This window comes from Hemibagrus wyckioides, linkage group LG22 (genome assembly GCF_019097595.1).
Source record: "Hemibagrus wyckioides isolate EC202008001 linkage group LG22, SWU_Hwy_1.0, whole genome shotgun sequence".
Taxonomy (NCBI): Eukaryota; Metazoa; Chordata; class Actinopteri; order Siluriformes; family Bagridae; genus Hemibagrus; species Hemibagrus wyckioides.
In genome coordinates, this window is record NC_080731.1 from 21,522,122 (window position 1) to 21,535,363 (window position 13,242).

The 13,242-nt window shown below is 35.8% G+C and overlaps 1 protein-coding gene across 1 annotated transcript in view; it reads left to right on the forward strand.

Moving 5' to 3' along the window:
- LOC131343201 (trichohyalin-like) overlaps positions 1–13,242 on the forward strand; it is a 30,499-nt gene continuing 17,257 nt past the window's right edge. The window contains exons 1-5 of the mRNA XM_058374693.1: positions 1–162; positions 725–787; positions 10,786–11,088; positions 11,823–12,107; positions 12,751–12,848. Coding sequence (XP_058230676.1) covers positions 111–162; positions 725–787; positions 10,786–11,088; positions 11,823–12,107; positions 12,751–12,848 — 801 coding nt within the window. The 5' untranslated portion in view covers positions 1–110. The remainder of the gene's footprint in view (positions 163–724; positions 788–10,785; positions 11,089–11,822; positions 12,108–12,750; positions 12,849–13,242) is intronic.

Here is a 13,242-nt window from a genome sequence, read left to right on the forward strand (position 1 = left end):
TTTTAATGCTTTTCCTGCTGATAGCAAACTGCTATTCCACAACATGCTGAAACATGTTGCTGTTTACGTTCTTTGCACATTCACTTTAATGCTGCTAGCAACTGCTGCTGATGTTTACAAGAATCTTTTATTTACACACTGCTCCATACAGACTGTACACTGGTCAGTACTGTTTTATATATTTATTTTATATATCTGTCCTGTAGTGTATTTACTGTAGCTGGAATCCTCTTCTGTGTGTTTTAGTAAAGTGTTTTCTCTGTTACTCCAATCCTCATTAAAGCAGAGTTTTTATTGAGTGTTAAATAAAGTTCCAGAGTAATTCAGTCTAATGCTGTGGAAGAAATGCTGGAGATGTTCTACTGACGTTCCTCTCGGCTTCTTTTCTTTAAAACAGCTGAAGCAGGAGAAAGTGTCATGTAGAAATGATTTCTGTCTGCAGTTTGAGGAACTCAGCTGCTGAATTTTCAGCACAGTTATCAGAAGCTGGATCTGATGATTAAACCCTGAAGCTTTTCTTTCAGTTTTTAAAGCATGTGTGTGTGTGATGTTTGTTAGAAAAGTGTTTATTAGGATCAAAGCTGACTGACTGCTGAATGTGTGTAAAAGTGAGTGAATTCAGTAAATTGCAGCTTTAATGATAAAGTGTTGCTATGAGTCCATGTCTGTCTCCTGCTTTATTCTCCACCTGTGCAGTGCTGATGGTGGTGTTGTGTCTCCACAGCCATGCAGTTCTGCAGGCTTCATCACTGTGTCCTGGTCTTCCTCATCCTCACATTCACCACTGGTACATGGCAATACACCACAAATACACACTATATACTACACAATATACACCACAACTATACAATAAACACTACATTACACAACAACTACACAATAAACACTACATTACAACAACTACACAATAAACACTACATTACAACAACTATACAATAAACACTACATTACACAACAACTACACAATATACACTACATTACACCACAACTATACAATAAACACTACATTACACAACAACTATACAATGAACACTACATTACAACAAACAACTATACAATAAACACTACATTACACAACAACTATACAATAAACACTACATTACAACAACTATACAATAAACACTACATTACAACAACTATACAATAAACACTACATTACAACAACTACACAATAAACACTACATTACAACAACTATACAATAAACACTACATTACACAACAACTACACAATAAACACTACATTACAACAACTATACAATAAACACTACATTACACAACAACTATACAATAAACACTACATTACACAAGAACTATACAATAAACACTACATTACAACAACAACTACACAATATACACTACATTACACAACAACTATACAATAAACACTAAATTACACAACAACTACACAATATACACTACATTACACAACAACTATACAATAAACACTACATTACACAACCACTACACAATAAACACTAAATTACACCACAACTACACAATAAACACTACATTACAACACAACTACACAATAAACACTACATTACAACAACAACTTCACAATAAACACTACATTACACAACAACTATACAATAAACACTACATTACACAACAACTATACAATGAACACTACATTACAACAAACAACTATACAATAAACACTACATTACACAACAACTATACAATAAACACTACATTACACAACAACTATACAATAAACACTACATTACAACAACAATTATACAATAAACACTACATTACACAACAACTATACAATAAACACTACATTACAACATCAACTATACAATGAACACTACATTACACAACCACTACACAATAAACACTACATTACAACAACACCTTCACAATAAACACTACATTACAACAACAACTACACAATAAACACTACATTACACCACAACTATACAATAAACACTACATTACACAACAACTATACAATAAACACTACATTACACCACAACTATACAATAAACACTACATTACACCACAACTATACAATAAACACTACATTACACAACCACTACACAATAAACACTAAATTACACCACAACTACAAAATAAACACTACATTACAACACAACTACAAAATAAACACTACATTACAACAACAACTTCACAATAAACACTACATTACACAACAACTATACAATAAACACTACATTACAACAACAACTATACAATAAACACTACATTACACAACAACTATACAATAAACACTACATTACACAACAACTATACAATAAACACTACATTACACAACAACTATACAATAAACACTACATTACACAACAACTATACAATAAACACTACATTACACAACAACTACACAATAAACACTACATTACAACAACTACACAATAAACACTACATTACAACAACTATACAATAAACACTACATTACACAACAACTATACAATAAACACTACATTACAACAACTACACAATAAACACTACATTACAACAACTATACAATAAACACTACATTACACAACAACTCTACAATAAACACTTCATTACACAACAACTATACAATAAACACTACATTACACAACAACTACACAATATACACTACATTACACAACAACTATACAATAAACACTACATTACACAACAACTATACAATAAACACTACATTACACAAGAACTATACAATGAACACTACATTACACAAGAACTATACAATAAACACTACATTACACAACAACTATACAATAAACACTACATTACACAACAACTATACAATAAACACTACATTACACAACAACTACACAATATACACTACATTACACAACAACTACACAAGAAACACTACATTACACAACAACTATACAATAAACACTACATTACACAACAACTATACAATAAACACTACATTACACAACCACTATACAATAAACACTACATTACACCACAACTACACAATAAACACTACATTACACAACAACCATGCAATAAACACTACATTACACAACAACTACACAATAAACACTACATTACAACAACTACACAATAAACACTACATTACAACAACTATACAATAAACACTACATTACACAACAACTATACAATAAACACTACATTACACAACAACTACACAATAAACACTACATTACAACAACTACACAATAAACACTACATTACACAACAACTATACAATAAACACTACATTACACAACAACTATACAATAAACACTACATTACACAACAACTATACAATAAACACTACATTACACAACAACTATACAATAAACACTACATTACACAACAACTACACAATAAACACTATATTACAACCACTATACAATAAACACTACATTACACCACAACTACACAATAAACACTACATTACACAACAACTATACAATAAACACTACATTACACAACAACTATACAATAAACACTACATTACACAACACCTTCACAATAAACACTACATTACAACAACAACTTCACAATAAACACTACATTACACAACAACTATACAATAAACACTACATTACACAACAACTATACAATAAACACTACATTACACAACAACTACACAATATACACTACATTACACAACAACTATACAATAAACACTAAATTACACAACAACTACACAATATACACTACATTACAACACAACTACACAATAAACACTACATTACAACAACAACTTCACAATAAACACCACATTACACAACAACTATACAATAAACACTACATTACACAACAACTATACAATGAACACTACATTACACAACAACTATACAATGAACACTGCATTACACAAGAACTATACAATAAACACTACATTACACAACAACTATACAATAAACACTACATTACACAACAACTATACAATAAACACTACATTACACAACAACTACACAATAAACACTACATTACACAACAACTACACAATAAACACTACATTACACAACAACTATACAATAAACACTACATTACACAACAACTACACAATAAACACTACATTACAACAACTACACAATAAACACTACATTACAACAACTATACAATAAACACTACATTACAACAACTATACAATAAACACTACATTACAACAACTACACAATAAACACTACATTACAACAACTATACAATAAACACTACATTACACAACAACTATACAATAAACACTACATTACACAACAACTACACAATAAACACTACATTACAACAACAACTATACAATAAACACTACATTACACAACAACTATACAATAAACACTACATTACACAACAACTATACAATAAACACTACATTACACAACAACTATACAATAAACACTACATTACACAACAACTACACAATAAACACTACATTACAACAACAACTTCACAATAAACACTACATTACACAACAACTATACAATAAACACTACATTACACAACAACTATACAATAAACACTACATTACACAACAACTACACAATATACACTACATTACACAACCACTATACAATAAACACTACATTACACAACCACTATACAATAAACACTACATTACAACACAACTACACAATAAACACTACATTACAACAACAACTTCACAATAAACACCACATTACACAACAACTATACAATAAACACTACATTACACAACAACTATACAATGAACACTACATTACACAACAACTATACAATGAACACTGCATTACACAAGAACTATACAATATACACTACATTACACAACAACTATACAATAAACACTACATTACACAACAACTATACAATAAACACTACATTACACAACAACTACACAATAAACACTACATTACACAACAACTACACAATAAACACTACATTACACAACAGCTATACAATAAACACTACATTACAACATCAACTACACAATAAACACTACATTACACAACAACTACACAATAAACACTACATTACACAACAACTACACAATAAACACTACATTACACAACAGCTATACAATAAACACTACATTACACAACAGCTATACAATAAACACTACATTACACAACAACTACACAATAAACACTACATTACAACAACAACTATACAATAAACACTACATTACACAACAACTATACAATAAACACTACATTACACAACAACTACACAATAAACACTACATTACACAACAACTACACAATAAACACTACATTACACAACAGCTATACAATAAACACTACATTACAACACAACTACACAATAAACACTACATTACAACAACAACTTCACAATAAACACCACATTACACAACAACTATACAATAAACACTACATTACACAACAACTATACAATGAACACTACATTACACAACAACTATACAATGAACACTACATTACACAAGAACTATACAATATACACTACATTACACAACAACTATACAATAAACACTACATTACACAACAACTATACAATAAACACTACATTACACAACAACTACACAATAAACACTACATTACACAACAACTACACAATAAACACTACATTACACAACAGCTATACAATAAACACTACATTACAACAACAACTACACAATAAACACTACTTTACACAACAACTACACAATAAACACTACATTACACAACAACTACACAATAAACACTACATTACACAACAGCTATACAATAAACACTACATTACACAACAGCTATACAATAAACACTACATTACACAACAGCTATACAATAAACACTACATTACACAACAACTATAATGTATATATATGTAATGTAGTGTTTATTGTATAGTTGTTGTGTAATGTAGTGTTTATTGTGAAGTTGTTGTTGTAATGTAGTGTTTATTTTGTAGTTGTGTTGTAATGTAGTGTTTATTGTGTAGTTGTTGTGTAATGTAGTGTTTATTGTGTAGTTGTTGTGTAATGTAGTGTTTATTGTATAGTTGTTGTGTAATGTAGTGTTTATTGTATAGTTGTGGTGTAATGTAGTGTTTATTGTGAAGTTGTTGTTGTAATGTGTACATTACACAACAGTTATACAATAAACACTACATTACACAACAACTACACAATATACACCACAACTACATAATATACACTACACACACTAACTACAGTATATATACTACACAATAAACACTACACAATGCACATAATATACTCTAAAAACACACTATACTCTACATACTATACACCACATACTGCACACTATAAACTCTAACTAGACACTCTACACTACACATTTAACAATATATACAAGAGTTGTCTCAGTCTACCTTAAGGTGTAAATTGTGGGCGGGGCTTACTAATTTAAATTGAAGGTTCACATTTAAAGGTAAATCTGCCAAGACCTGTCACATGTTTTAACCCTTTCACATTCAGATTACCCTAGGGGAATTAATCCCTAATATTTTCATATTGTTTTACAGTTAATTATGATTCAGGCAGACACAATTTTTTATTGTATTTCTGTTAATTTTTGTTGTAGAATCCTAATACTTTCACATAACCTTTCTCAATACATATACTATACATGTATGACTTTACAATTTATGTTTTTTTGTAAATTTTGAGTTTGATGGACAGGTAAATCTAATTAACAGCTGTAACAATTTAGTAATTTCATAAAATCTGATGTGTCCCACAGGTGAATGAACTGATTTAGCTTCAAAAGTCTAGTTTTTGGCATGATGCTGGAGATGTAGGGATCACCATACAGTGAGGGAAACAATGATTTGATCCCCTGCTGATTTTGTACATTTACCCACTGACAAACAAATGACCAGTCTATAATTTTAATGGTAGGTTTATTTAAACAGTGAGAGACAGAATAACAACAAACAAAAAAATCATACATTTACAAATACATTGATTTGCATTTTAATGGGTGAAATAAGTTTTTGATCCCCTTTCAATCAGCAAGAACAAGCTCCCAGGTGTCTTTTATACAACTAACAAGCTGAGATTAGCAGCAGTCTCTTAAAGGGAACACTCCCCTAATCTCAACTTGTTACCTGTATAAAAGACACCTGTCCACAGAAGCAATCAATCAATCAGATCTCTCCACCATGGCCAAGACCAAAGAGCTGTCCAAGGATGTCAGGGACAAGATTGTAGACCTGCACAAGGCTGGAATGGACTACTGGACCATCGCCAAGCAGCTTGGTGAGAAGGTGACAACAGTTGGTGCGATTATTCACAAATGGAGGAAACACAAAATAACTGTCAATCTCACTCTGTCTGGGGCTCCATGCAAGATCTCACCTCATGGAGTTTCAATGATCATGAGAACGGTGAGGAATCAGCCCAGAATTACACTGGAGGATCTTGTCAATGATCTCAAGGCAGCTGGGACCATAGTCACCAAGAAAACAATTGGTAACACACTACGCTGTGAAGGACTGAAATCCTGCAGCGCCTGCAAGGTCCCCCTGCTAAAGAAAGCACATGTACAGGACCATCTGAAGTTTGCCAGTGAACATCTGAATAATTCATTGGAGAACTGGGTTAAAGTGTTGTGGTCAGATGAGACCAAAATCAACTCGCTGTGTTTGGAGGAGGAGGAATGCTGCCTATGACCCCGAGAACACCATCCCCACCGTCAAACATGGAGGTGGAGACATAATGCTTTGGGGGCGTTTTTATGCTAAGGGGACAGGACAACTTCACTGCATCAAAGGGACGACAGATGGGGCCATGGGCATTGAAAATAATTCGTGGAAGAGTATTCCAGCATGACAATGACCCAAAACACACGGCCAACATAGATAGATAGATAGATAGATAGATAGATAGATAGATAGATAGATAGATAGATAGATAGATAGATAGATAGATAGATAGATAGATAGATAGATAGATCCTTTATTCATCCCAAAGGGAAATTTACAAAAAGGCAACAAAGGAGTGGCTTAAGAAGAAGCACATTAAGGTCCTCCCATAGAAAATCTGTGGAGGGTGCTGAATTGAGTTGCCACACATCAACCTCAAAACCTTAATGACTTGGGGAGGATCTGCTAAGAGGAGTGGGACAAAATCCTTCCTGAGATGTGTGCAAACCTGGTGGCCAACTACAAGAAACATCTGACCTCTGTGATTGCCAACAAGGGTTTTGCCACCAAGTACTAAGTCATGTTTTGTGAAGGGATCAAATACTTATTTCACTCATTAAAATACAAATCAATGTAGAACTTTTCTGAAATGCATTTTCTCTCAGTGTTCAAATGAACCTACCATTAAAATTATAGACTGATCATTTCTTTGTCAGTGGGCAAACATACAAAATTAGCAAGGGATCAAATCATTTTTTCCCTCACTGTATCTTATATCTGGGCTCCAGTAATTCCACAGTCTTGGTAGATCCATACGTCCAAATATAATATTTATTGTAAAGTTTGCTTGAATTTCTGATGCATCTGTGGGCTGCCATATTGGATCCTATCTGCCACTTGCACTGATCACTTCTTCAGCATTTGTTTCTTCAGCAACAGTTTCGAAGAATGATTGAGGCAAAAACATGAAAAAATATTCTAATGGCCTAGCTTCTGGTGGTAGATTGTGCTTTGGACAAGTATTTAAAACAAAGTTTACCTCATGAACTGGCGTCATATTTATCGTCCATGTTGCAGAGAAATTCTGTACTGCGTCTTGAATATCGTCACTTTCACTTTCAAAATACTCTTCACCCGATGAAGAAACTTCCAACACATCAGTGTCAGATTCATTTGACGATAACTCACTAGTTTTTCGTTCCAATTCTTCCACATATTCTGGTGTAAAACCTTAAAAATCTGACTCACTAGTGTCTGACTCCATTTCGATATTATGCTAATTCATTCAACGGATTCTCTGCCTGGGCTTTCTCTCAATCAACACGAGAAACAGGCAGTGGTGGTGGTACGCGGTTGATGTTGTCACAGAGATGGTGTTTCACACCTCTCCCCTTGTCTCATCTGACCATTTGTTCTTTTGAATCCCACACACTTTCACTTACCTCTTCAATCAAAAGTCATCTACTGCCCTCCTCATTCCCTAGGAGACTTCCTGGAACAAATGGACACACTCCACAGTTCCTTCCCTTCTGACAGCACCCCTCTACAGTCCTTGGTGATTTCAATCTCTCCTCTGACATGCTTCAGTCTTCTTGCCTTCTGATTCTTCTGAATTCTTCATTCTTGAAATTCAACAGTTGAATCACACACAAAGGAGAAAATGTCCTGAAGCTAGTTTCCACTTGTCCTACCCCAGCTACTTTCATCTCTTCCTGACCCTGATTCCTTTTCCTCTCTATCCTTGGACCTCCCTACCCTCTGTCTGCTAAACTGAGGAAGACTTCAGAGAGAACAAAGATCAGCAGAGAGGAAGTGGAAGAAATTACAACTCAACACAGATTTCTTACTGTGCGCTGCTTCAAGGCGGCACATTCCACAGTGAGACTGCTCTTTTAGCTGTTGCCAAGAAACTACATGCGGCTGGATCAGCTAAGCTTAATCTGTCCTCATCCTCCTTGATCTTTGGGCAGCATTTGACACCCTTGTACACCCTCAGGAGACTTGGAGTTCTTGGAGCAGCATGGAAATGTTTTGCTTCCTACCTGCAAGGTTGCTTATATCAGGTAACATGGAGGAGATCAAAATCTGCTCTACGCAGACTCTCTATTTGTGTCCCACAAGACTCAGTATTTGGTCCTCTCCTGTTCTCCCTCTGTGCTCACTCTCTTGGTGAAGTTATATATTCACATGGGTTTTCTTACCACTACTATGCTGATGACACTCTCAATCTTTTGGATTCATTCCCTCCCTCAGATACCAGGGCTTCTGCTTGAATCTCAGCATGTCCAGGGGACATCTCATCATGGATGACGGCTCATCAGCTGAAACTCAATTCTAGTTAAAATAAACTGCTGGAAATCCCAGGTGATCCATCCCCAGCCCAGGATCATGCAATATCTCTGAACAACTCTCTGATCTCCCCTTTGGCCACTGCTCATAACCTTGGGGTAACCAAGGCCAGTTCTCCCACACCATCCCACTGCTGTGCTCCATGCATGCATCAGATTCCAAACACTGATTGCCTATAAAGACAAAATTGGACCAGCTCCCTCTTACCTCAAAGCTACTACTCCATGCACTGCACCTCGCTCCCTCCAATCTACTAGCACTGCTTGACTGGTCCCACCATCTTTCAGGGTAAGAGGTAGGTATACATCAGTCTGTTCTGGCTCCAAGGTGGTGGAATGAACTTCCCCTAGATGTCCGAATAGCTAAAATCTCTCTACAGAGTTTTAGGCTAATCATATCCCATGTCTGTGAACAAGTGTTGTTTAATAGAGACTTAAAGCACTTTAGTATGTTGATCTGGATAAGGGCTCCTACCAAATGCCATGTATGTAAATGTAAATGCAGTATACACTACACACTGCACACTACACAGTACACACACAATGCACACTATACAATTCACTATATAGTATACAATATGCACTACACACTGTACACTATACTCTGCACACTGAACACCACATGTTTCACTACACTTTATACACTATAAATTACACACTGCCCACTATACACTACACGCTATACACTGGACACTATATACTCACATTCACTACTGGCCAGTGTCATTACACTTTAAGTACACACAACAAACTTCACATGATACAATGAACACTACACACACTCTAACTACACACTACACAATGCACACTACACACACTCCAATTACACAATGCACACTATACACTACACACTATACACACTATAACTACACACTATAAAATGCACACTACACACTCCTCACTCTCACTTTATTCTCTCTTTCAGCTCCTGTATCAGCTCTTGATGTCTGTCCTACACGAGTGAAGCTTCATCAGTCAGTGACGCTCTCATGTAAACATCAGTGTTCTGGTTTATTACAATGGGCCTTATATAATAATCGAGATGTTGTCCAGACTCGGTGTGATCAGACATCATGCAGGTCGGAGAAGGGATTTAGCATCTCTCATGATCAGTACCTGAAAGGAGATCTCTCTCTCACCATCACTGCAGCTGATTACAGTCAGAGGAACGTGTATGCATGTGAATGTGAAGACTCAGACTTCTCTTATGTTCGCCTCATCATAGAGAGTAAGTGTCTTTATCTCTTCTCCTGCTGATAAAACCTTCACTCTGAATTATTAGGATCATAATCAGAGTGGAGTTCATCAAACAGTGAGGGTTTAATACTGAAATGACAGACATCAGGATTCAGACCTCAGACGTAACTGCAGACTTCACCTTTATTCAGAAGTTATGTGAGAGTCAAATATGTGGGCGGAGTTTATCTAAAACAGAGGAGTGTCTCAGTTCCACTTGATTTTCACCTTGAACTCGAGTTCATGATGCTACGTAATAATCACGTCAAAAGGTCATGCATGATGTAAATGAAACTACAGACCCAGTTTTTACAAACTGAACGTGCAAAGACCAAGGAAGTGCAAATAAGTCAAACGCTCTTTACTACCAAAAAAGGTCATATATAAAGTACATATGTAGTGTCATTTCACATGCAACAACTCTGGAGCAGTACTCCTACTCCACACTAGTAAACACTGGGTTTGTAGTACCACATACATCACGCATTACCTTTTCGTCATGATTTCTTTTTGACTGAAGAAAGAAAGACATGAACATCTTGGATGGCAAGGGGGTGAGTAAATTATTTGTAAATTTTTGTTCTGGAGGTGTACTTGTCTTTTAAGGAGCTGAGGAACCTGACTCTGACCACCAGGAATGTCCCCCACATCAACACTGCACTTGTTGTAAGGCTTTATGTTTGTGTCTAAATCTAGCTGAAGTTCCTCCATGTTTTTTCTCCTCAGCTGTGTTCTCACCAGTTCAGATGAAGTTTGGTGAAGATCTGAAGCTGCATGTGTCTGTACCAGAACCAGTGGAGGTGATTTATAAAAGCAGTGGTTCAGCTGATGAAGTGATCTGCAGTGTGAATAATCGCTCACTGCAGTGTAAAGATAAATACAGAGACAGAACATCACTCACTTACCCTGAGCTCACACTGAGACACATGGAGCCGAGGGATAGTGGAAGTTACACCATCCGGGACACGAAGAATGAGGAAGACATTCAGATATACGCCGTCTCTGTGGAAGGTACGTCTCAGTGTGGTCTGTAACATAAAGAGTTTAACACTGAATTATAGGAAACATGTCACTCCATAACTGACAGCAGAACTGATTTAGATTTCTAATAAGAATTCTATTAGACAGGGCATGAATCCAGTGGACAGAATCGTCTCAGAATGAAATACCACCTCATCAGTATTTATCATTAACACCTGATCTTCAAAGGCATCCAGGATTTATTAGATTTTAATTTAGTTCTTTTAGTATCAGTATCTTTCCTGTACAAATTGATGTGTTTTCACTTCGGTTCACTGTTTCCTAAATGACCCAAAACTCCAGGATTCCACTAACTGCGGCTACTCTCCATCTTTTAGCTCTGTAACTAGCCGAGTCTCTGCTGTACCCGTTCTTTAGCCGTATTACATTCTGGGAATTTGAGTCCAGCGCTCCACTCCGTCTACACGGTCTCTTTAATATGACTATTTTTTGATTAGTTGTATTATTTCCATTCTTTCCACATTAAAGTCCACTGGAACTGCGCAGCAATCACATTAACAGTGTCTCCCTGTGACATTAGAACAACAGCCTGAACTTCTCAACACAACCAACAGCAACTATTTAAAAGTGCGTGTTTGGTGTGTGTGTGTCTGTGTGTGTGTGTGTGTTGTAGAAAAGTCTGGTTTTCCTGTGTGGGGGATTGTACTGATAGTCCTAAGTCTGCTCTGCTGCTGTGTTGGAGTGGGAATATACCTACTGTGGAGAAAAGAGGTAAGAGTAACTGTGTCCAGCACCTCTGTGTTTGTGTCGGTGTCATTTTAGGAGATCTCATCTGTCCTTTTAAACATGATGTATATTTTATTGTTGTATTTTATTCTAACCACAGATCTTCTTTTGTACTATGCTCCAGCCCTTCACTGAACTGCCTTCTGCTACAGCCAAATATTTCAAATTTTGACTCATATGTCCAGAGACCTGCTGCCATTTTTCTACACCCAGTTCCTATGTACTAGTACACAGTTGAGTCATTTAGTCTTGCTTCCATGTCAGAGGTGTGGCTTTTTGGATGGAATTCTTCCATGAAGGCCCCTTCTGGCCAGATGTCACCGGACAGAAGATGGGTATACCTGGTATATCCTACTGGTTTCCTGTATGGAACTGCTGG